This window comes from Mustela putorius, unplaced genomic scaffold, assembly GCF_011764305.1.
Source record: "Mustela putorius furo isolate JIRA1106 unplaced genomic scaffold, ASM1176430v1.1 tig00000083_pilon_pilon_pilon, whole genome shotgun sequence".
NCBI classification, from domain to species: Eukaryota; Metazoa; Chordata; class Mammalia; order Carnivora; family Mustelidae; genus Mustela; species Mustela putorius.
The window spans coordinates 46,154,548-46,181,784 of NW_025421273.1; the positions used below are offsets into that span (position 1 = coordinate 46,154,548).

The 27,237-nt window shown below is 38.4% G+C and overlaps 1 protein-coding gene across 4 annotated transcripts in view; it reads right to left on the reverse strand.

Moving 5' to 3' along the window:
- The window catches only part of ATP8A1 (ATPase phospholipid transporting 8A1), a 236,318-nt gene that overhangs the window by 111,018 nt on the left and 98,063 nt on the right, over positions 1 to 27,237 (reverse strand). For all 4 annotated transcript variants that reach the window (XM_004764082.3, XM_004764081.3, XM_004764083.3 and 1 more), the window contains 6 exons: positions 23,748 to 23,820; positions 21,302 to 21,407; positions 19,719 to 19,801; positions 12,172 to 12,221; positions 7,770 to 7,839; positions 1,421 to 1,505 (listed from right to left, as the gene is read on the reverse strand). In XM_004764082.3, the coding sequence (XP_004764139.1) occupies positions 1,421 to 1,505; positions 7,770 to 7,839; positions 12,172 to 12,221; positions 19,719 to 19,801; positions 21,302 to 21,407; positions 23,748 to 23,820 (467 nt within the window). The remainder of the gene's footprint in view (positions 1 to 1,420; positions 1,506 to 7,769; positions 7,840 to 12,171; positions 12,222 to 19,718; positions 19,802 to 21,301; positions 21,408 to 23,747; positions 23,821 to 27,237) is intronic.

Consider the following 27,237-nt stretch of genomic DNA (forward strand, 5'->3'; position numbering starts at 1 on the left):
GTCTTCCAAGAAAGGAGTAGGGCTGTGCATTGCCAGCTCACTGAGAGTAGAACTTAAATCTTTGGGGCCACATCAGGACATGTTTTTCTCTTTTGGAAACTTGGCTGGAGACTTACTCTGGGGTAGTCATGGAGCAAAAGTGCTGTTCAGCCTAGGGCCAGAAAGAATAGGGTGGAGGTGAAGGCCAAGTCAGCCCAGCTCTTAGAGCTGGAATTTCTTCTTATCACAACTAGAGAAGAGAAAGATCCACCCCTACCCCCCCACAGCGGCCCCCTTCCTCAGTAAAGAACTGGAGTCCGAGGCCGGCTGGGCTGCACCTGCCAAGCCCCGCTGAGGATGAACGCGGATGTCTCTGCTCTCTCGTTTTTGGAGAACTGAGGGGAGGTTCTCTAAGTCCTTGCTTTTCAAAGCCTAGTGCTTCTCCTATCTTTTCATAGCTGGGATGAAGAGGAAAAAGCACTTGATCAGAGGTCAGATGGGCTGCCACTGGCAACAGTTCCAGCCCAGGCAGACAAGAGAGAAAATTTAGATGGGAGATTGACTGACAGATTTTTGTTTTTATTTTTTTTAAAGATTTTATTCATTTATTTGTCAGAGAAAGAGAGAGAGTATAAGCAGGGGGAGCAGCAGGCAGAGGGAGAGGGAAAAGCAGGCTTCCCACCGAGCAAGGAGCCTGATGTGGGGCTCATTTCTACAACCCTGACATCATGACCTGAGGCAAAGGAGTAGCCCTGGATGGGAGATTTAGATACAGTTTTGGCTATTTCTGTTAAGTTCAGAGATAAGACTCTACAAATGCTTGGAGTAAGTGACCCTACTGTTTAAGGACGCTCATGTCCTCCCTTCTAATCTACATCATCCCCCTAGACTGCTGAGTTGCACAGATCATATATTTCTGTAGGACAGAGAGACAGGACTCAGCCCGTCTACCATGATTCCCCGGCCTCACACAGAGCCTGTCATTCAGTAAGGGCTTAAGAAGTCTTTTAGAAGATTTTAGAAGTCTTTAAGAAGTCTTGAGATGAAACTGCACTAAATAACTATTTTAATAGTTACATAGGCTTATTTACTTTTTATTCTCTTTCTTACTCAAATTAGAATATCCAGTTTTTTGGTTACTTTTCCTCCTTTACTGCTAGAGAGACAGCGTATTTAAAGTGTGAGAGGTACCCATTCTAAAAACGGAAGAGTCTTATAGACCCTACACCTCCAAAACATGGGGACCAAGTCTCTCAAAATTTTAACATAGGAAAGCAAAACAAAAATAATGGGAACAGCATGTAGGATAACTGGAATTATTGGCATCAATTGCTATCTTGCTCTAGGACTTTCTAAGTAAAATAACAACAATCTTTGAAGACATCAGTAGTAGATGATTTCATTTTATTGTAATCATGCTTTATTGCTACATTACACTCACCTTCTGTAGCAAACTGCTCCAAATGTTTCAGGGTAATTTCTTTGTATTTTGAAGTCTCTGCCAATCTATCATATATTACAGTGTCCTGGAAAACAAACAGAAGGTATCATATACTTAGGAGAAGCATTTTGAGTTTAATAATGGTGTTGGCAACATTATGAGCAGCAAATCAGTATAAAAACAACTGATCACTTTGAACATTAGCTTTAAAGCGCACAATATTTTTTCCCTAATAACACTCTTTCCTTACGGATGCTAGGAAACAAGGTTCGAGTCCTCTATGTTCGTCTTTCTCCTTTGTGAATCAACCCAGAGTTACTCCAGCATTCCACATCTCAGAGTCCACCAGGACTTCCCTTACCTTGCAAGATCTCCCCACCCCTGAAGGTTTTGCAGGACACTGCAGGGTATATGCCCCTTATGAATACACAGGTGCCACAGGTCCCACACTCATAAAGTTTGAGAAACGCTGGCTGAACAAAGCCTACCCTGTGATAATTACATCTTGGAGCCTTTACAATGCTAGTGTGCACAGCAGATCACTAAGAGGCTATATGGTATGAACCCCAAGCTCATTCCCTATGGAACCCGAGCTAGAGATTAGGGCATCTGTACGGGACCGGTGCTCCCACAGTGCAAACTCTGAGAAACATAGGTCCAAATGGTGCAGAGAGGGCTGGTGGGTGTTATAGGGAAAACTTCGAACAGACCTTGAGTCCTGCCCGATAGCTGAATATCTCTGATTGTGTCACTTTAGCCTCTAAAAGCTCAATTCACTTAGTTTGTGAAGTCCAGTTACCGGATTATCTTTAAAGTCCCTTTCAGCTTGAACGTTATGCACCACTTAACGTTTCTCTGATTTTTGCCCCTTTATAAACTGCTTATTGTTCCTTTAGTTATTCCTCGGCTTGGGTTTAATGTTTTAAGAATTTTAGCATTTGGCCTCCATGGTTTTATTAGACTAGGAAAAAATAAATCATTTACCTGCAATTACTTTCTCAGTGGTATTACCCATTTTGGGGTCTCTAGTCTCAAGGCTGAGATTTGGAAGCCGACTAATGGAGTATGATTTAGAACCCTTGAGAGAAACAAGAACTTAGTGACCTCAGAACAGATGGAATATTCCAGGCCCCAATTATGAATTTCTTTTCATTTTTCAGGGGTGGAATGGGAGTGGGGGGCAAAGCAAAAGGAAATGATGATTTCCCCTCATGGCTCCTTTCTAGGAATGAAAGGTGTAACTTATGAACTCTTATTTTTTTTTCCAGAGGCTGATGACATTTTCAATGAAATTAAAATAGGACATTTTAAAACTAAGGAAATCTCAAAAAAAAAATTGAAGTCATGAAAATGAAAGTGATAGGGAGATTAAATTCTGCCATGTAGCCAAATTTTCTAGTGGAAGACACTGATGCTCAAAATAGAATTTTTCATTCTTTATAGTATCAAGGAAAGGAGGAGACAGAAAGTGGCGTTCTACATGAATTAGATGGTATGTTTTTATTTTTTATTTTTTAATTAAAAAAATTTTTAGAGAAGATGGTATTTTTTTATTATTATTATTTTTAAAGACTTTATTTATTTATTTGACAGACAGAGATCACAAGCAGGCAGAGAGAGAGGGAGAAGCAGGCTCCCTGCTGAGCAGAGAGCCCGATGCAGGGCTCGATCCTAGGACCCTGGGATCATGACCTAAGCCGAAGGCAGAGGCTTTAACCCACTGAGCCACCCAGGTACCCCAAGATGGTATGTTTTTAAAGGACAAGTCACAACTGGCCATGCTTACATGTGAGAAATAAATACATACAAATAACCTCTCACCCAAAGTAACACTGATTTATTCAGAGAGCTACATCAAGTAGTTGGTTAGACCTCGGTTAGGACTTGGTTCAGACCAAAAAAGGTTTCTTCAAAGGAACTAAAGCATGTGTATCCCCTAAGATCAGACTCAGAACCTCAAAGAGTCTACACTTGCAGGAAATCCTAACTGATTTTACTTATGGGGCATACCCCCCCTCAGCAAGGTAAGAGCGGAAAATCAGGCACGAGGGGACGTTCCCAGGATGGCTTGGCTCAGCTAGTAAAAAGCCTAGGGCTTCACCAGGGATAATTCATCTTAGGTCAATTTTTACTTGAAAAGTTGTTTTTCTATTCATATTTTAGACTTGTTCTAGTGCTGCTCTGTCCTCACCTCCAGTGTCTTGCACGTGGCAGCTGATCAAAAGACATGTGTCACGTGAGTAAAACACCAGACATAGTCCTCAGTCATCCTAAAGCATATCCTATGTTGCCAAATAAAGGACTATACGATGAAATGCAAGCACCAATAGTAAGAAGGTAGCGAACAGAAAAGAGGTCCGACATCATTATTTAAGCACTGCCGTCTACACTGAATTTTTCTAGGTGATCTTGCTACCAAACAGGCAGCTGCTGCCAAGGACTCTGATCCTGCTGTCAGTTTACCCAACAAGGTGAAACTGACTGCCACATGTAAGGTCCTTTGGCCCCTGTGATCTGGGACATTTGCTAAAATCATCAGACAGCTGTACATGTAAATGCAGACGGACATTTTCTGCGTTTGTGTGCCATTCAGATTTATCCGTACTCTGCCTATGATGCGGTGGGGGAACTGCTGCACATAACTGATTTTGGATGTGGTCTTCCTGATGTGTGGCACAGAATGTTATTTGGGGGGCGCTGACTTAGAAACTGTCAGTCCCTTTAAGGTCCCTAAAGCACTAAGTGTGATAGTCAAGTTTCTAGTTTTTCCTCTGGTCTATAAGAATTGGAGGAGGTTTTTTTATTTTCTTGAATAAATTCAGATTTTATTTGTGAATGTAACTTTTCTTAAATTGGCTACTATTGCAGACATGAACTATGTATTATACACTTTTCCTTTTTTTCATGTGAAAATTAATAAAGCAAGGCAACCTCATTGCAGAAAACCTGGAAAACAAGGAAAAACAAATCATCCATATATATGTACACGACCCAGCCATCACCTGTCTGTGTTATGTTCTAGATGAACTCTTCTGTGCTATCTTCCAATTCACTAACTGAACCCCTGCCCCTTCCACTGTTTAGAGTTTGTTCCAACTTCTGATGTTTTCTTTTAAATGTAGGATTTCTAATTTAGCTTACACATATCCCCATCCCCTTTTATTTTTGATTCAAAATAGTTAAAAAAAAATTTTTTTTTAAATCATGTTGCACTGGGGCGCCTGGGTGGCTCAGTGGGTTAAAGCCTCTGCCTTCGGCTCAGATTTTGATCTCAGGGTTCTGGGATGGAGTCCCGCATCGGACTCTTCTCCCCACACTGGGGGGAATTAGGGAGCCTGCTTCTCCTCCATCCCACTCTGCCTGCCTCTCTGCCTACCTGTCATCTCTGTCAAAAAAAAAAAAAATAATAATAAATAAAATCTTAAAAAAAAAAAATAAACCATGTTGCACTAAGGCATCCTTGGTCAGACTTGTCTACACAACTGATTTCACCCAAAATGAATTCATGAATTCATGTCTGGTGGTTTACGTGCTTGTTCTCTTGGGCATGAAATTTCCTCTTGTGTCTCTTAACTTTGCCCTACTTGTGGACACCCCAATCTAGTGGTTTTATGTACTCCCCCAGCAGAGCTGGCATGAGCTTTTCTGAGTCCCTTCTCAGGATTAGGAAGCTCAGCACTGTCTCAGGCATCAGAGAGGGGAGGCTGGCTTCCATCAACGCTTACAGAAAGCACTCTTTGCCCCCACTGGCTTACAGAAACCAAACTGTAACCACCGCTCCCAGATCCTGACCCTGGGACTCCCACGCTACTCAACGCAAGACCGAGGTTCAATGTCCCACGCTGATTTTCTATTCCTACTTGGGGCCTCAAAGATGTTTATCTTGTTTTAAAGCCTGGCTCTGTATTTCTGCTCTCTTGTTATACTGTATCCAACCCAGTCATGAATTTGGAATAGAGGAGATACATTAAATTTTGAGCAGACTGTGTCAACTTGAATGGAAAGTATTAGTGTTGAGGCCTTACCTGACTCTCACTACTAAAGTCTTCTGTTACGCACGTCCCTGCTGATTCACTCCGCCAGGGAATCAACACTCCTCAGACTCTCCCAATTCCAGTCTCTCGTTTTAGATCCTCTAGCCACACCTTTAGCCCTCCTCTCTTTCCATACAATATTTCCTCCTTACATATCCTCATCAGTCCCCTGCTTTTACCTTCCAGCTACACTTGTTAATTCCTAAATTTCTACCAGCATCCCAGATTCCTTCCCCTGTGAAATCCAAGCATCTCTCCCTCATGGCCCCGATGTAGCTCCTAACCCTCTATCATGGGAGGTGGTGCCCCTTCATCTGCTCAGCAAAGTCCAAATTGGATAATAATCCTCGATCATGGTTTCCCTTGTCACTCAAATGTAATCAATTATTAAGTCCTAAATCTCTGCTTTCTTAATCCTCTCTGCAGTTGTCTTGGTTCAGATCCTTATCAACTCTAAGACTCTACTCAAGAGCATCAATGGGGAAGTCCGGATGCATCACCATTCTGCCTTGAGTCATCTTCCTAAATGGCATCAGAACAGTTCAGAAAAAAACAAAAAACAAAAAACCAAAAAAAAAAAAAAAAAAAAAAAGCAGTTCATTAAAAAGTATAAGCTCTTGCGTATGAAAAAAAAAAACCAAAAACGCATGACCTAACATGTGACCACCTTTCCAGCCTCGCGTGTACTCTTCTTGGCCAAAGAATGTGCAGTTCTCAAATGTACCTTGTTTTACATGTCTCTGCCTTCTTAGTGTTCAACCATGTTTCACAGCCAACTTGTAGTGAGGGGAAACAATGCAATAAGCAAGTTAATGTATGCAAACTATCTCCATGATTATTCACAAAGGAAGTCCAATGTTTTTATTTTTTATTCAGTGCTTTAACTGCCCAAACAAAGGTTCTAGATGGAAGATTACTCAAAACTTAGGAAGGAAGGATGTGACTTGGATGCAAAGCGGACACATAAGTATTTAAAGTGGAAGGCTCTCCTTAGTCCTGTATCACTAAATGCTACCACTGGAATGTGGAAGAGTTTTACAATATACCTCAATATTGTAACCTAAACATCTCTTTATATATAGGTCCCTGACTACGCTTAGTGCCTGACAAGTGTTGGGTCTTAACTTCCTTTCTCCAAAATCCAGTTGAAAGTCTTGTAGGTAAAGTGCACGCAGTGAATAAACACTAGTTGTTTCAATCAACGACAAGAGGAATTCTAAAACTAAACTTACGAGACATCATGAAAAAATTCTACCAAAATTTTTTAAAAGCAAGGCATTCAAAAACTGCATTTCAATGCTTTAAAACCATGGCACTGAAAAACATTTTCAACAAAAATTTCAGTAATAAGCTTTGGTTTCCTAATAAGTACGGTTTCCAAGTTTCATTTAATAAATCAAGGTTGTTGGGGCGCCTGGGTGGCTCAGTGGGTTAAGTCCTCTGTTTTTGGCTCGGGTCGTGATCTCAGGGTCCTGGGATCGAGGCCTGCATCGGGCTCCCTGCTTGGCAGGGAGCCTGCTTCCCCCCCTCTCTCTGTCTGCCTCTCTGCCTACTTGTGATCTCTGTCAAATAAATAAATAAAATCTTTAAAAAAAAAAATCAAGGTTGTTGACTATATTTAAAATTGGAAAGTTCCAGGTTGGTAAGTTACCTGACTCGCCCAAGCAGACTAGGTACCCAGAAAAGATAATTCAGAAGGAAAATAGTAATCATAGGAACAAAAGGAGGCCCTGGTCTGCTGACTCCTTATTTTTCCATGAGTATAAACATATTTTATCTAGGAAAAATCACTATGAATGACATATTACTGTTTCTGTCAATATAGCCTGCCAATCAATATACCAAAGCCAAGCAATAGTTAGAAATTATTTTATAATGAAAACAATGCAAGACAAATAGTAATGGCCATTACAGCAATAAACTGGGATGCATTCCCCCCACTGCCGCTTCTATGGACTTTAAAAAATTACATTCAGACTGGTGTGGATCCCTACATTTCTAATACAATTTCAAAGCATTTTCTGATTTAATTGTCTTCTAATGTATTTTATAATATAAACCTCAAATACTATGTATCAAAATTGAATTATATAAAGAAGCTAGGCCAAATTTTTTTCAAAGCACCAAATTTACCCAGAAGGAATTCCACATTTCACCAGAAGAGGCTGAACACGATTACTATAAAATACCAAGGAAAGTGGATGTCAGCAACTTTATGCTAAACATCTGTGTTACATTTCCATAGCAGAATGCTGAACATATACATTATAAACCACCATAAATCAAAACTGAAAAAGACAAAAATAAAAACTTACAGCTCCTTTGCAGTACAGTCGTAACTTCCCGGATGGAGTGCGAACAATCACAGACATTCTTTTTCTCGCGCTGAAAGAGGTTTTCCATCATGTGTCATCATAGGGAGAATATGCATATATGTGTTTCTCATGCCTCACATATTTTAAAACTCACAGTGAAAAATAAACTTTACCGAATTATGAGCCCTCTCCTTCCACATCTACAAACCATCCCCTGGGTATGTGGTTTGGGTACCTTTACAGGTTACATTCTGTATTGTAAGGCACTAAGGTACCATCTGCTTCCCTAAAGGGATAATTTACAAAAAAGACCCTGGGAAACGTGCAAGAGTTAGGACCCACCAGGGTAGGAGACAGTTCTGGTTCAATATTTTCAGGTTTAAAAAAATCTTCAAGTCAGTATCTCAGAGGAAGTGTATGTTACAGCTTTGAATGCAAACAGAAATAGTCATGCATTTTAAGTATATACCCCAATGCACAGAGAAAGGCAAACACGGGCGCTTTAAAACTGACATCAGCATTCACGGCGGTTATTTTTCAATGATTTCTAGCAAACCCCTGGCAGCATGTAAAAAATCTATTCGTATTACCAAGCTAAGCTGATGAGCACAAGCGTTTGAACACTGTGTTGGCGATATGAAAATGTTAGTCAAACACACAGCATCTGCCAGCGCACTGATAGAGACGGCAAGGAACAGGGAGTAGGACAAACTGGCAGAGCCCTGCCTAGGATATGCCTCATTTGGAACCAAGTGTGCATAGGCATTCTCTCCAGAAATGAGGAAGGGTGTGGAAGGGACTTCTCAAGTGTCTGTATCTATTTGTTTTACCTTGCAACATTTGCTAAAAACGGAGATAAGTCCAATACAAAGTAGCCAAGATACAGCTCCTTGCATACAGCCAGGAGCCTCTTTCTGAGGCATCTAGAATATTCAGTCCTCTGTGTTTCCAACTCTAAACCCCACTGCATTGGTTCCTCTGACTGCATCCCTGCACTTTGGGAATACATTTCATTGGCCCTCTTTGCAACAACATTGTACAGTTTATATTCTGTCTCAGCCCTTCTTGGTGTCTTCCTTAATCCAACTCTAATGAGATGGTCCCAAGCTCTTCAACTTTCCTGCTCTTCCCTTCTCTTGGCAAAACTCCCAAGTCCTGGATAAATGGGAACCCTTTCTGTAGCATCAGAGTGGAGAAAAGTCTCCCTGCCACAGAGCTTAGGAAATTCATGATCCACAGTCACTTGTGTGCTGTCTAGCGACACACCACCTCTAATAAGCTCTCTCTCTCACCATCTGCAGGATTTGGACCACCTTCTCCATTCTCCAAGTCTTTAATGCATCCTCATCCTCCAGCCCCTTGGAATGTTTGCACTTCACCTTGATGGAAGCCTCAGACAAGAAATTCTCATCCTTTCTGCCATTAACACCTACACATTCATGCATTTCCCGGCTGGGCATCATCCCCTCTGCTTCTTCTCCTGATGATGGAGGAAGTATTTCCTTTCCTCCCAGAGACCTTCCTCTCCCACGTGTTGTGAACCCCCGCTCTTCCTCAGTAACCTCACTCCTAAAGTTATGCTGCTCTCCACTGAGAGTACATCATCCCCTTCTAGACGGCGTCTCTCTCATCAGTATTTAAACATATTGGAGTCTCTTGCCTATGAAACTCAGCCCAAACAACCCACCCTCCTGGAGCCACATCCCTTTCACAACTCAACCCCAAGCAACTGCTGTATGCACAGTCTCTGCTTACATCCCCTGTGCGCCCCCTCTGTGTGACACCCCCACAGGCCCCCGTCATTCCCACCTGGCTTCTCTCCTGACCCTCCCAATGAAGGGTTCAACCCATCATACACTTCCCCTCTTCAGCTCACCTAACTTTGCTGTGTTCTCTGACACAGACGACCTCTGTCACCTCGGGGGGAAAAAAAGCATCTTCTCCGGGCTCTGCGTAGCTTCCCTCTCTTTACCCTCCACCGCTCTAACCACAAAACAATCTCCTTTCCTGATTCCCCCCCTTCTATAACTAGAGTTAGTCATAGCAAATCCTCAGTCTTTCTTGTTTCCCTCACTCTGCTCTATATTTTATATTCAGGAGGTCCAACTCATTTTTGTGGCTTTGATTACTGTGGACAGGCCAACAACAACCACACTGAAATCTCAGCCACAGGCTTCTCCCTGTGGTCCGGGTCCTTGCAACCACTGCCTACCTGCGACACCTCCATGTGTGTATCTCACGGGCACTTCAAACAGGACGACTCAATCATCTCATCCTGCACATCTATTCCTCTCCCTGTATGTGCCATCTGTGGAAACTGTCCCTCTACCCACCCAGCTGTTCACATCAGAGACACCAACCCCCCCTTTTCTTCTTTGACCCCCAGTCCATCCCAAAGGCTCCCTGACGTTCTTCCAAGAGGTATCTGGATTCTATCAACTTCGCTTTCTTTGTGCTACCATCATCCTCGTCCAAACCACTAATGTTTTTTCCAGACTCTCTTTGAAGACCTCCGTAGTCACTTTTCTCACTTTCGTCCTCAAGCTCACCCCCATTACTGCATCGTGAAAGACCCTAAACCCTTAACCTTGCTTTATTTTTCTTTGTGGTTCTTCAAGGTATGTGTTAATAAACAAACATACCCAATGATAATTGATATACTACTTAAAATAATTTGAAGGTATAATGCAAGTAGACTTAGGAAAAAGAGCCACTTTGACATGAAAAAAATGGTGGGGGATACATTTTGGAAATACCTATTACAGTTACTCATCAACCTCTCATGCATTTCCCTTATGCCTTCCAGTGCACACAAGTAAGGAAAACAGTGTTTAAATAATACATTAGAAAGACCCTGTTATTTTTTATATTAACCATGGCATGTGGCCACCCCCAACAAGTCAACAACCAAAGTTGGCATTGAAAAGGAAATGCCTTTTAATTTTTTTTTCCAGTAAGCTATGTTTTTTTTTTTAAAAAAATGTTGTGTTTATGTAAATTCCAGTTGGTTAACATACAGTGTAATATCAGTTTTAGGTGTACAATTTAGTGATTCAATACTCCCATACATCGCCCAACGCTCATCACAAGTGCCTTCCTTCATCCCCATCACCTACGTAACCCATGCTCCCACCCACCTCCCCCTGGTAATCCTCAGTTTATTCTCTATACTTAAATCTGTTTCTTCGTTTCCCTCTCTCTTTTTGTCCCCCATGATTGTTTGCGTCGTTTCTTAAATTCCACATAGGAGTGAAATTATATGATATTTGTCTTTCTTTGACTGACTAATTTTGCTTGGGATAATGCTCTTTAGCTACACCCATGTCATTGCAAATGGAGAGAATGCATTTCTTTTTATGGCTGAGTAATATTCTATTTTGTATATCTACCACATTTTCATCCAGTCATCAGTTGAGGGACACTTAGGCCCTTCCCATAATTTGTCTATTGTTGTTAATGCTGCTATAAACATTGGGGTGCATGTGTCCCTTTGAATTAGTATTTTTTGTATCCCTTGGATAAATATTTAGTAGTACAATTGCTAGATCACAGAGTAGTTCTATTTTTAACTTTTTGAGGAACTTTCATACTGTAGGAAATGTCTTTTCTAGTATTTAATCTTGCCATATGGAGGAGAAAGTTCAAGAAGGTAAGTGAACACTTATTTCCTTAAACAGTGAAGTGTTACTTCCTGCCTGTGGCCTGACCTTAAGTGTCCTATTGTTAATGGTGATGCAGTCTTTAAAGACCATCCTGTCTCATCCTGTCTGTTAACGGAGGCCTATTTGCCTCAGGAGTGTATTAGTTTGGAAATGATGTAGTCATGCAAAAATAAAAAGCCAAACTCCTAGACTAGTGCTGATTGTTATTAGAAGGTCTCTATTATTTGGCGTTAAAAAATAAAGTTAAGTAGGATAAGCTCCTTGGTTTCTGCTTTTTCCTACTAAATGGTAACTGGTTTTATACCTGACAGAGAGACAGGTATGGTTTCTGAAATCCCAAAGATAGATAGATAGATAGACTGCTGGGTTCCTAACTCTTGATAGGGATTTGGTACACATAAATCCTGCTGTCTCTAAGTATAACGATGTTTCCAGATCACCAGCCATGAGAATCCTGGTCCTATAACCCACAGTTGTGATGCAGACCTGCTTTGTTCAAAAATATTTTTAATGGTGCCTCCAGGAGTCATTTCTGGCAATACTCTGAAGATAGGTGTTTATGATTTCTTAGCTGTTATGAACAATTATAAGCGATAATGTAGATTTAAATTAATATTTATTCTAAAAAAGTTAAGTTAAAAAAATAAAGCATAACTTTCTAGTTACTTAAAAGGGAAAGAACAAAAATATATAGAAATTTATCTTACGGATAGATACAAATCACAGAGCAGATGTCTTACCTGGTGAATTCCAGAACATTGAGTAATTCGTATCTTTCTTCTTGTCCCAACTATGAAGGAAAGGAATATATGATTACATCATGTTGGAAATATTGTGGGTTTCTTGGAAATAAACCCTATGCATGAAGTTTTAATATAAAAAAAAACACTCATAAAGCATCCCTTCTGAATACATTCTCTTTAAGCGAATTTATTAACTTTCAGGTTAAGAGGGAAGGCTGAACATACACATTTAATTTCTGTCTTTCCCAAAGCTTCACTAAAACGACAGTAAACACTTTAAAAAGAAAGCAGCTTACAATGGCGGGAAAATAAGAAAAGAGACAATAGCACCAGAAATGTGGAAGCTGGAGCACAGATCAGTAGGTAGTAGCTTAGCAGATCCAAGAAGGCTGAATGCCATAGCGGTCATGGGAAAATCTAAGAACCCACCTGATTTGTACCATATGATCCTTAAGTGGTTTAATGATATGAAAAAGTAGATAGCTCTAGAATTGTGAGGTAAGAGAGGGGCCTAAAATGTGGAGAACTGGGTAAGATCCATTTGAAAAGAGCTCTCAGCCCTGGCCCTTCCTTTGGTCTGGAAGAATCTTTTCTCTAGAGTTGACCAGCACAGTTGAAGACATGGCATTGATATATTCATATTAAATGCCAGGCCCCAATATCTTAACCTACTCAGCCAGACCTTTCCAGGCAAAAATCTGGAGATTACTCTCTGGGGAATTCAATAAGCTCAAGAGAAGTCTTAAGGGTACAGACACCATGACTTCCCAAATGAATCTCCCAGACCACCCTACAGTAGAGCTCACTGTAGACAAAAATCCCCCTCAGGCTCTTAACTATCACATCTGCTTTCAAGTTCCTTCTTCTTAACCATGGGAGTACCAAAGATTAACAGACATCTAATGACCCTAACATCGAACAGAGATATCCAAAACCAACAGACAAAAGCAATTTGTAGGAAAAAGATTTCAAAACAAAATTTCCTGTGGACCAAAGATGTTTCAGGTTTGGGTTTCCTGATGGGCCCAAGGGTCTGGTGGGTGGGTCCAGGATGTCTCTGCATATAGTATCAACCCCAGACTGAAGTGGTTTGTCACATGTGTCATTTCCTGCTCTACATTGGAACCAATTACTGTGGCTTCCTGGTAGCATAAAACTTTTTTGCAGGGTTTTACACCCTTGGAAATACTGTTGCATAGGCCAGCATATGCTTCTTAAGCGGACCCATGCAAAAAATGTGTGAAAGAATAAGACTGTTTATAATAATTCTTGTGCTTTTATGAGAAATACTTGTACCCTGATTGATGCTCTTTGGTGGTATGGGAGGAGACTGGCCTTATTATTCTGCATATTGCAATTTGTGTCAAAAACCCAGTAGAGTCTATCAGGCATTCCCATATGCAAGAGCTACAGTGATGTAAATGCTGCTCTTTCCCCCTAAGTAGAAAATGAGAAATTCTGGAGAAGAACATTTGAAAGTTGATATTTTACTTTTGATGAAGTATGCTTTCTTCCAAAACTATATTCACTGCAGATGACTGTTTCAGACCATTTTATATTCTGGTAAAAACTACAGTTTAACTAAAGGCTTATAAATGCTTTGTAATTAAGCACTTTGTTAAATGCTTGTAAAAATTTTTAAATGAAGATTTCAAAAAAGCTATCATTATTTCTCTCAGGGAAGTAATATGACATTAATGAAACAAGAACAGGATACTATTAAAAAGAAATACTGAAAGAACAAAAGCTTCTCGAAACCAAAAACATGGGAGCAGAAATTCAACAAAACAAAACACGAATAGTAAGTTAAGAAAATAAACCTAAAGAAAACTTCCAAAAAGCAGAGCAAAAAGTCTAAGGCATGAAAAGCAGGAGTATAAAAGCTAAAGATTAGTTCAAGAATTCTAAAGAGGGCAAAAAGAGGGAAGGAAAATTGAATCATTCAAGAAAAATTTTCCAGAACTGAATTTTCCAAATGGAAAAAGGCCCACCAGTGCTTAGCACAGTGGGTTAGAAATATTCCCACTAAGGTATACAGTCACAAAATGTCCAAACTCTTGGGAGAAAGGTCCTACAACCTTCTAGAGTGTGGGGGAGTGGGTAGGGGTTAAGTCGCAAAAGATGTGGAATCACAGTAGCTTCTGATTTCTCAATGAGGTGTACTGGAAACCAGAAAATAGTGGAAAAATCAATATTTCTAAGGAAAATAATTTCTATCCTGTAATTCTATATTCATCTGGACTATCAATTAAGTATAATGGTAGGATGGAAAATGTTTAGACTTGAAAGGACTACAAAAGAAATAAGCGAGTTACTCCCCATGTATCTTTTCCCAAAACGCCACTAGAAAATGTATTCCACAGAAGTAAAAGAGTAAACCAAGAACAAGAAAGACATGGGATTTGGAAACAAAAGATCTAACACAGGACAGAAGTAAAGAAAGTTTTCAGGAATATGAGAAAGCAATTCCAGGATGACCACCATGAACAGGATGGGGACACATCAACCAGTGTGTCTCAGAGTCCTAGAGTCAAGAGCTGGACTCACTGAGGGCTATCACTAGTGTGCCCTCTGTTCCCAGAATAACTTTTTAATCTGAAGAAACAAACATGAAATGTCTTCCATCAAAACAGGGAAGTTACCAAGAAAGAAGATTTGAGACACAGGAAAGAGTCCCATACAGAGGAATATCAAAACGGATTCCATGTGCTGTAGAAACAGGCCTTAGAACAAAGTTGGCACAGACCGAAAAGAATGGTGAACTTGTAGAGCCGTGATTGGGCGTGTCTCAAGGTAAGAACTGCCAACTGACAGATCACCTGGTGTGACTTAGTACACTTGGAGTACGTGTACTAAGAATACATGGGAACAATCACTAATAGGTAGAGAGAACATTAAGCATTGAAAAAAAAAGATAAGGGACTTATCTTTAGGAAATAAAGGAAAAATTATTTTCAGGAAATAATTTCTATCAGGAAACACAAAATTAAAGAAGAGAAAAAAATTCTTGAGTACAACAATGTTCAACTGTGAATACTGGTACAGGCATAGTAACAAATACTAAGTCACGAGTTTTTTTAGTGAGAGGCAACTTATATACAATAAGGTACACAGACGTTAAACACACAGTTTGGCAAAAACTATGTCTTTTCCAATGGTATGATGGTGTAACCACCACCGCCATCGAGATGTAGAACATTCCCGTCACCCCATAAATTCCCTGTGCTCTCCTCTGATCCATGTCCTCCCTGACCCTAAGACAACCACTGTTCTGAATTCTACTGCCATGATTGCTTTTGTCTCAAAGAGCACGCACTCCTTTGGGTCTATCTTTGTTGGCTCGACATGATGTTTTTGAGACTTATCCATGTTCTTGATGAATCCACAATTCCTCCCTTTTTATTGTTTGGATAGTCCACTGGAAGTGTATATCACAATTTGTTTACCCCTTCTCTTGCGGTTGGATGTTTGGTTTGTTGCCAGTGTTTGACTACTTTGAATAAAGCTGCTGTGAACATTCCATTAGGTATCTGTTTGTGGACAAAAGCTTTCATATCTCCGGGGTAACAATTGCTGGGTCAGGTGCCTGTTTATCTGCGTTAGAAAACTCTGAGGCTTTCCAAAGGGCTCGTGCCATTTCACACTTCAACTGACAACACATGGGTGCTTCACGAGCTCTCTATTCTCATTAACATTTGGTACGGACCGTGTTTTTAATTTTATGGTGGGTATGTATATAGCACCTCTTTGTGATTTCAATTTGCATTTCACTGATGGCTAATGATTTCTTATTTTCACATGCTCAGTGGCTATTCGTATATCTTCTTTTGTGAAATGTTTGCTCAAGTCTTTTGTGTATTTTAAAAATTAGGTCTGAATACTTGTTTCACTAAAAGCTGTAATGTAATTATAGTAATATATAGTCATATAGTTAATATATATATTCCGGGAAGGGATAGTGAATCAAGAGAGATAAATCCTCACTTAACATAACAGAAGACAAAGTCACTAGATGTGTTCAAATGGAGGAATGAAAACAGCTATCATTCATCACATATGTTTTTGAAAATAGATTTATAAGTGTCTGAAGAAAGAGATAAAGCGGCTGCTTCTGGGGCAGGGAACTTCTATTTTATTATGATCCTTTGATATTATTTTATCTTTGAAGTTATGCACACATCACTGCTTTGATGAAAAAGACACTTAAAAAGAAATAACTTGGGTCAACCGGGAAATTAAAGAAGAATTGAAAAAAATCATGGAAACAAATGACAATGAAAATACAACGGTTCAAAATCTGTGGGACACAACAAAGGCAGTCCTGAGAGGAAAATATATAGCAGTACAAGCCTTTCTCAAGAAACAAGAAAGGTCTCAGGTACACAACCTAACCCTACACCTAAAGGAGCTGGAGAAAGAACAAGAAAGAAACCCTAAGCCAAGCAGGAAAAGAGAAATCATAAAGATCAGAACAGAAATCAATGAAATAGAAAACAAAAAGACAATAGAGCAAATCAACGAAACTAGGAGCTGGTTCTTTGAAAGAATTAATAAAATTGATAAACCCCTGGCCAGACTTATCAAAAAGAAAAGAGAAAGGACCCAAATAAATAAAATCATGAATGAAAGAGGAGAGATCACAACTAACACCAAAGAAATACAAACTATTATAAGAACATACTATGAGCAACTCTACGCCAACAAATTTGACAATCTGGAAGAAATGGATGCATTCCTAGAAACATACAAACTACCACAACTGAACCAAGAAGAAGTAGAAAGCCTGAACAGACCCATAACCAGTAAGGAGATTGAAACAGTCATTAAAAATCTCCAAACAAACAAAAGCCCAGGGCCAGACGGCTTCCTGGGGGAATTCTACCAAACATTTAAAGAAGAACTAATTCCTATTCTCCTGAAACTGTTCCAAAAAATAGAAATGGAAGGAAAACTTCCAAACTCATTTTATGAGGCCAGCATCACCTTGATCCCAAAACCAGACAAGGATCCCATCAAAAAAGAGAGCTATAGACCAATATCCTTGATGAACACAGATGCGAAAATACTCAACAAAATACTAGCCAATAGGATTCAACAGTACATTAAAAGGATTATTCACCACGACCAAGTGGGATTTATTCCAGGGCTGCAAGGTTGGTTCAACATCCGCAAATCAGTCAATGTGATACAACACATCAATAAAAGAAAGAACAAGAACCATATGATACTCTCAATAGATGCTGAAAAAGCATTTGACAAAGTACAGCATCCCTTCCTGATCAAAACTCTTCAAAGTGTAGGGATAGAGGGCACATACCTCAATATCATCAAAGCCATCTATGAAAAACCCACTGCAAATATCATTCTCAATGGAGAAAAACTGAAAGCTTTCCCGCTAAGGTCAGGAACATGGCAGGGATGTCCATTATCACCACTGCTATTCAACATAGTACTAGAGGTCCTAGCCTCAGCAATCAGACAACAAAAGGAAATTAAAGGCACCCAAATCGGCAAAGAAGAAGTTAAATTATCACTCTTCGCAGATGATATGATACTATATGTGGAAAACCCAAAAGACTCCACTCCAAAACTGCTAGAACTTATACAGGAATTCAGTAAAGTGTCAGGATATAAAATCAATGCACAGAAATCAGTTGCATTTCTCTACACCAACAGCAAGACAGAAGAAAGAGAAATTAAGGAGTCCATCCCATTTACAATTGCACCCAAAACCATAAGATACCTAGGAATAAACCTAACCAAAGAGGCACAGAATCTATACTCAGAAAACTATAAAGTACTCATGAAAGAAATTGAGGAAGACACAAAGATATGGAAAAATGTTCCATGCTCCTGGATTGGAAGAATCAATATTGTGAAAATGTCTATGCAATCTACACATTTAATGCAATTCCTATCAAAGTACCATCCATCTTTTTCAAAGAAATGGAACAAATAATTCTAAAATTTATATGGAACCAGAAAAGACCTCAAATGGCCAAAGGGATATTGAAAAAGAAAGCCAACGTTGGTGGCATCACAATTCCAGACTTCAAGCTCTATTACAAAGCTGTCATCATCAAGACAGCATGGTACTGGCACAAAAACAGACACATAGATCAATGGAACAGAATAGAGAGCCCAGAAATAGACCCTCAACTCTATGGTCAACTAATCTTCGACAAAGCAGGAAAGAATGTCCAATGGAAAAAAGACAGCCTCTTCAATAAATGGTGCTGGGAAAATTGGACAGCCACATGCAGAAAAATGAAATTGGACCATTTCCTTACACCACACACAAAAATAGACTCAAAATGGATGAAGGACCTCAATGTGAGAAAGGAATCCATCAAAATCCTTGAGGAGAATACAGGCAGCAAGCTCTTCGACCTCAGCCGCAGCAACATCTTCCTAGGAACAATGCCAAAGGCAAGGGAAGCAAGGGCAAAAATGAACTATTGGGATTTCATCAAGATCAAAAGCTTTTGCACAGCAAAGGAAACAGTTAACAAAATCAAAAGACAACTGACAGAATGGGAGAAGATATTTGCAAACGACCTATCAGATAAAGGACTAGTGTCCAGAATCTATAAAGAATTTAGCAAACTCAACACCCAAAGAACAAATAATCCAATCAAGAAATGGGCAGAGGACATGAACAGACATTTCTGCAAAGAAGACATCCAGATGGCCAACAGACACATGAGAAAGTGCTCCATATCACTCAGCATCAGGGAAATACAAATCAAAACCACAATGAGATATCACCTCACACCAGTCAGAATGGCTAAAATCAACAAGTCAGGAAATGACAGATGCTGGCGAGGATGCGGAGAAAGGGGAACCCTCCTACACTGTTGGTGGGAATGCAAGCTGGTGCAGCCACTCTGGAAAACAGCATGGAGGTTCCTCAAAATGTTGAAAATAGAACTGCCCTATGACCCAGCAATTGCACTATTGGGTATTTACCCTAAAGATACAAACGTAGTGATCCAAAGGGGCACATGCACCCGAATGTTTATAGCAGCAATGTCCACAATAGCCAAACTATGGAAAGAACCTAGATGTCCATCAACAGATGAATGGATCAAGAAGATGTGGTATATATACACAATGGAATACTATGCAGCCATCAAAAGAAATGAAATCTTGCCATTTGCGACAACATGGATGGAACTAGAGCGTATCATGTTTAGTGAAATAAGTCAAGCAGAGAAAGACAACTATCATATGATCTCCCTGATATGAGGAAGTGGTAATGCAACATGGGGGCTTAAGTGGGTAGGAGAAGAATCAATGAAACAAGATGGGATTGGGAGGGAGACAAACCATAAGTGACTCTTAATCTCACAAAACAAACTGAGGGTTGCTGGGGGGAGGGGGGTTAGGAGAAGGGGGGTGGGGTTGTGGACATTGGGGAGGGTATGTGCTATGGTGAGTGCTGTGAAGTGTGTAAACCTGGTGATTCACAGACCTGTACCCCTGGGGATAAAAATATATGTTTATAAAAAATAAAAAATTAAAAAAAAAAAGAAATAACTTACTGAGTCTATAATCACTGAGTCCGGTGTTCTTCCAGTGAAAACAAAATTCAGTTGCTTGGCTGCTCTGACCAATGCTCCTTCATCTGTTTTAGGAAAAAAGGTAAAAGCAAATACATGGTGAGGTAAGATAATTACCCCTCGTAAAACAGAACTACATCACTACATTTTTCTAATGAATGTTAAAAGAATTAAAATTCTGTTTATCCTGGCCCCTGTTGAAATCCATTTGTTTTGAAATCATATGAAGGTGCCAAAGAAACGAGAAGACTCATCTTAAGGATCTGGGACTCGTATGGAACCAGGAGTCATATTTGACTGTTAACAGACCCAAGAAGGGTAATCTAAATGTACCATTGATCCAGAATATTCTATAAAATTTTTTTTCTCAAAATAAATGCACAACATTGTCTTACGTTTTATGCTTTTCCTCCTAAACCACTGAATGTAGAGAAATGCGAATGGAGGATTCAATTTAAATGGATATAAATGCATGAAGCTGTACATTTGGAACTACTTTAACACTATGTGTCAACTCCACTCAAAAAAGAGAGAAATTGGATAAGATTTGTACAAGATTGGAAAAGATTGGACAAGATTGGAAAAGAGAGAAAGGGAAAAAAAAGAGAAAAGAAATGGATATAAATGAACTGATGTTTGTTTTATTATCTATTACTTTCATCACCGTATTATATCAAACTTTCTTGTTGCTGCGGGCAGGGATAAGAAACACTCACATAGGGTCCATCCTAACAATATGAGATATAACATTTCTTCTGCTTTTTAGGAATTTGGTGCATTCTGCAAGGTCACAGGTGCTGGTTTAGAATACAGTTAAAACACTAAAACAAAGGTCTTTAAAGTATGTTCCTTTCCTTCTTTCCTAAAACCTTGAAATCATCAAACTGCCCAAGTTTACACTGAAAATAAGTTTAAAATTAAGCCTCAGCATTAAATATTGATAACCATGCTAATACATATTTTATGGCATCCCTTTCAAATGGTGAACTTTCTTCATCCAAATTATGCAACAAGCTCCCGGATTATCATTTCCAGAAGAGGACAACAAAATTGTTATTTTCAAAGAAGGGAGGAAACTACTATGTGTATAAAAAAGTACTTTTTGTGTGAATTTTATTATTCCAATTTCCATACAATTTATGTCAAATGCTAAAAATTATGTGTGTAAGGTTATATATTTTATTTTTTAAAAAAGATTTTATTTATCTATTTGATAGACAGAGATCACAAGTAGGCAGAGAGGCAGGCAGAGAGAGAGAGGAAGGGAAGCAGGCTCTCAGCTGAGCAGAGAGCCTGATGCGGGGCTTGATCCCAGGTCCCTGGGATTATGACCTGAGGCGAAGGCAGAGGCTTTACCCCACTGAGCCACCCAGGTCCCCAAGGTTATTTATATATATATATTTAATTCTGAAAACTAGGTTTTCTAATTAATAAATACATTTTTGTTATTTAAAAACATAACTTGGTTATTTTACTTTTTCCAAATTAAACTGATTTTTTTCTAGGCAACCTCAAAATTAGAACAATTTTCCACTGGAAAAATACATTATAACTTTTCTTTGTACCTGGAGATGCTGCTTGGTAAATAATCTTATCACCTTCTCGCTCTGGTACTGCTGTGTGACAAACCGCCATCATTGTAAGAAATTCACATATTATAGGTGCAGTTGGCTGTAAGAAAGAAACACACAATTCAACTCTTTTCATTTAAACATTTTGACATTAATGACAGCAAAATTACTTATGTCTATTAAGACTATAGCTGTTCAGCATTCAAGTTGTAAGGTTAGAGACAACAAAGAAGCTGATCTCTGTTATGAGGAAAACATATTTTTAACTAAAATCATTCATTCTTACACTCTTTCATTCATTTTCCCAAACATTTACACAAAACAACTTGGTGTGTCAAATGAAAATAGCACAGTGAAAAAAGGTAGATATGGTCAAATCCTGTTCTCAGAAGACAGGAGAGAAATTCTAAAATGCTCATTTACCTGGATCTAATTCCTGATTAGATTTAAACTTTTGGCATCTGATCTTACTGGGGTTCCACCATTTTGTGCTGAGGTGATGATGGCAGAGGATTCCTCTGTAATGCCTTGTCCTTCTCTCTCCACAAATGATGGCCTTAACCTGATACACGTTTTACTAAATAAAAAGAATTGCTTGAGCAATTGCTATGTATAACGGGATGGATTCTTACAGCCTGAGGAAGCCATAAAAGTGGATCGTTTCTGCAAGGAACTTAGAGTTTATGGGAGAAAAGTAGCCAGATCCTTTTTCTTTCTTTCTTGTGTGTGTGTGTATGCGTGTGTGTGTGTGTGTGTGTGTGTGTGTGTGTAGGCTTCACCCTCTGCATGGAGCCCAGCTTGGGGCTCAAATTCATGACCCCAAGATCAAGATGTGAGCTGAGATCAAGAGTCAGATGCCCAACAGACTGAACCACCCAGGTGCCCCAGAAGCCAATCTTTTAACTTAAACATCTTTTTGTTTGGTTCTGGATGAAGATAAATATCAAATAAAAAATATTCTTTCATGCCCTTGGACCAAAAAACAAAACAAAAAACCAAAAAACATATGAAGTGATTGGGAAGGTAAATCACAACATTATTTGAAAAATCTATTTTCAGGTTAGTACAGTAGACAAAACAGACATGGTCCTTGCTGTGTGAAGCCTAGCTTATGGGAAAGACAGACACAGATAATGAAAAAAGACTCCTATCTATTATTAAATCTATCTATTATAAAATTCACTAGTTTTATGTGTGGAAGTACTACTAGACATATTGAGGGGTGCTTTAATGAGCTTGCTGATACATAAATATTTACTTATAGTGTGAAAGGACTATAAAGGAGAGAATGTGCAAATATCATGTAATGTGACCTGGGCCAGTCTGTGGTTATTCTCAAGATAATTTGAGATTTAAGCTGCGGTTTTAGCCTCATGAAGAACTGAGCCAAGGGTTTTGCATCAAGCAGGGATCACGTAAGACTGAAAAGATCCTATAGAAGGAAGGAATGAGGGTTTTTGAGAAAATAAAAGCCAGTGTGGCCTGAGGAGAAAGAAAAGAGCGGAGTGGATACAAGGAGACTGGCAGGGGGAGGCTGGCAGTGGACTCAGGGAGGGAGAGTGAGAATGAAGTAAAGAAGATATTTCAGATATATTCTAGAAGTTGCGATTGACAAGGGCTTGGCCACTCTATAGAGCTGGAAATGGATGGAAAAGGAGGTATCCAAAGCAGCTCTTAAGTTCCTGGAAAAAGAATTAAAATAGGTGATGGAGCAATCCAAACCAGAGAACGCAGAGGGAAGAAGCGGTCTAGGTCTTGTGGATCCTGAACCTCATATTCTATGGAAGGTTTGCTTAAGAAGAAAGGATCCCAAAAGTACCTGTAAGACACCTTGCTAGAGCTCCACCCCACCGCACAGGTTAGTAAGCCACCTGTGCTCAAGGAGCGTGTTTTGAGGTAATGAGTTTGAGTGTAGGTTTTGATATATTGAGCTTGGGGTGATAATGAGAAAAGGTTCTGGGGTTAAGACTCCAGGAAGCCATACCATTTGATCTGATGGGATTTTTGTGAAGTGTCAGTAACTTCACAAGTACAATGGTCACACTGGGTAGAAATTTCCAGAATTCTTTTTGTATAGATTGGGGACTGGCCAAACAGATAGTTTGAGCTGGTGAATAGTGAGCTATTCTATGCAAACAGAATTCTATTAATTATAGAATTATAATTCTATATTTTAAAATATAGAATTATATCTATATTCTACAGAATATAGAATAGAAGATAGAATATTGATTAACAAGAATTTCAAAACTAAATTCCTAATAGCCATGAATTTGTGTGGGCCAAGTAAAAAGGATTTAAAAGTAACAGATCTGTATAAGTATTAAAAATGATCATGAAACTAAAAAAAAAAAGAAATCACAAACATGGAAGATAATTCAGGGAAATACTCATTAGCTTTCACTCATCAACAAAAAGATAAAGGTTTTATGTTGCTTACGTGATTATTTTGGAGGTTTTCCAGCAATGATGTATCACTAAATGTTTTTTCGTCTCCAAACTGTGAGCTCTGCCTGAAGGGGAAAATGGAGCAAATCTGGTTCATTTATATAAGCCACTGATCTATTCGTCACTTACTTTTTAAATAAATCATTATGCCTGTAAACCTTTAATATATTAAATATAATTTGGTCTGCATTTCTAGATAAGATACCATAGATTTCATAACTGCACCATACATTATTTTCAAGCATTCTAAAATGTGATAGACTTCCGCAGTGTAATAAAAAATAGTATTTTATAGCTCATTCTTCTGCAGTGGAATTACACTGTAATCACATGAATTTTAAAAAGATTTTTTAAAAAGTAACAATACTGCTAAAATACCTAGAAGTGAATTTCTATTTCCATAATTTTTTTCAAGTTTTTAGAACTTGAGAATAAAGTTATAAAAAAAATTGACTCTTTTACTTTAGCCTATGAGAAATTTTTATTTGTAGATACTAACACTACATGATTATCATATGGAACATAAAAATATGAGCAATAAGCTTTATATACATCTTATCAACATCTGTCACTAAGAAATATCTGATATATTTATGTATATAGCACATTTGTCCTGCATATGTAAGAACAAATCATAAAAATGTAGGGGGGTTTTTGGCGTTGGGATTATCTTCAGATGAGCAAACACTTATGTGCTTCACATAAATAAATGGAGTCAGAATTGCCTCTGTATTTCTAGCTATTACAAATCTCACAGCCATGCAACTTAATACCAAAATGTTAAGATTAAAAGGAAGAGCATAGAACACGTAAGTGGGAATGTCAAACCCAAAGGCTATACTTTGCAATGTTCAATGAAAATACATACATCTAAGCTTTTGTGCATAGAAGAAAATTCTAGAATTAATTCACCAAGGAAAGATAATGTGTCCAATACTAAGTAACTGTAGCCCAGAAAGCTTTTGATCATAATTTTTACAGTTACAGAGTATTATCAATGCCAGTGTGACAAATATCAAGAGTTTCGTATCTTTAAAGCCAGCTGTTTGAAAGGAAGAAGAAATCACTAAAGAAAAAAAGAATCTGATATAATTAAACATACACAGTATCAATGAAATATAACTAAAGGAGGAGGTTAGAAGGTTTATAGTAAGATACATCTTTATTTACATGTAGCAGTTTGATCTATTAATTCTGAGAACTGGAATATAGTACATCTTCATTAGAATATAGTAGTTTTGAATTCTCAAAACATCCCTAGGAAACAGAATAAAGACATTATTCCTTTTCCTCTAGTTTTAAAGATGAAGGGAAAAATCCAAGATCTTTTAAATGACTTATCAATGGGAACGCAAAAAAAATGGCATACATTTCTCCTCCAAATACTATCATTTCTTAAACATAGTTTATTGCTGGGGCTCCAGAAAGTCTCCCTATTATTAAAATGTATTCATTAATGGTTCTTAGTTATACATTCCCACTTATTTGTTAGATAAATTGAAATGTCAAAGAATAATCACAGTAACATCTTGCATGTGGAGGTCTATTTTCCTTCCAAAGAATTCCAGACTAAAAGCCTTCACAAATCTGAAGATCTGTTTTATTAATCTCACCAGAAACCCTTTTATCTCATAAATCAGTTACCATAATTGATATAACTTTGAAATGTATTTGTAACAAATAACACTAGATATGCAACTGAAATCTTTATATGGACACATTCCACCCTCCATATATCAATGAAGCTTATACCATGAATAACATTAAATAAGAACTCTTCAGTCAGAAAGTGACTTCTTCTCCAAGATCATAAGAACCATAAACAACTCATCTGCTAATCCACATAGCCTGGGTTGGATAACTCAGGCATGGAGCTCTCAACAACCCTCTCTGAAATCTTCTAAGATGTTCACTTTTAGTCATCGTAAACAGATAAAATTAAGACATTCATGTCATTTCAAAATAAGAACCAACTGTGTTAAAAGGGAAAGTGGTAATTTAAACTTAGTGGACAAAACTATGAATTTGCAAACTGCTCACAAATACAAGTGCAAGCCAACATCAACATTTTGCTTGATTTTTTTCCATAGAAATTTTTAAGTGCACTTATGAACACAAAAGAGACAAAAGAGATGATGGTGTTTTGCAAGAAGGAATGGGATAGGGAGGGTAACATTAAGGTGAGGAGAATGAGGAACAAGTAGTCTGTACAGTATAGATGGTAGTTTCTTGTAGGCTAATTTAAAAACTATGATACAGGGTAAATAATTATTTCCTGACCATACCAAAAAAAAAAAAAAAAAAAAAGAAGAAGAAGAAGAATCCCCATGGCATTAAAAATTAACAGGAAATTTAGAACACATATGGCTTAACCAGTATCACCTATTTTCATATATTACAGTATGGCCCTTGAAGTATTTTTAAACTCAAAATTTATGTCAACAAAAGAATTATTAGAAAATAAGAAAAAAACAGTTGGATCCATCCTTTTCACCTTGAACCAAATAAACTCCAGATGGATGAACAATTTAATAAAAATATTACAGATATGGGAAATTTTAAAAAATAATTTAGGATTATGTGTGATAATTTATGTATCACACACAATCCACATAATCCAGAAAGCAAAACAAATAAGTAAATCTGACTACATATGGCTAAAACATTTCTGCATAGCAAAAACTACTGCAAGCAAAATCAAAAGCCAAACAAAAAACTGGGGAAAACTGTATCCAACTCATACAATGAAGGTTAGTTTCCCCGAAATAGAAAGAACTCATAGAAACCAATATGAAAAAGATCAACAATGTAGCGAAACAACAAGCAGATGAAATACGAGTGCCTTTAAATACAAATTTCAGGGGCGCCTGGCTGGCTCAGTGGGTTAAAGCCTCTGCCTTTGGCTCAGGTCATGATCCCAGGGTCCTGGGATCGAGCCCCACATCAGGCTCTCTGCTCGGCAGGGAGCCTGCTTCCCCCTTTCTCTCTGCTTGCCTCTCCGCCTACTTATGATCTCTCTGTCAAATAAATTAATTAATTAAATAAAAAAAATACAAACTTCAGTTTACCCTACAATGAGAGAAATGAATGCATCAATTTAGCAGAAATAAATCTGACAATTCTGTGCTGTTGTGATTACGGAAAAAGATAAATCATACCATTGCTGAGTATGAAAATTGGCATAACTTCTAATAAGAACAACTGAGCAATTTCCACCAAAATTTAAAATGCAAGTGTATCCCTTTGATCCAGTAATTCTAGTTCTGGGAATTTATACAAGCTATCTACCTGGTGCAAAATGTTGTATGTGTAAATTCATTCTTTGCAGTACATCTTTAAAAAGATTTATTTATTTGAGAGAGAGTGAGAGCATGTACCAGGCAAGAAGAAGGAGGGGCAGGGGGAGATAATCTTGAAGCAGACTCCCTGCTGAGCACAGAGCCCAATGCAGGACTTGATCTCAGGACCCATGAGATCATGAT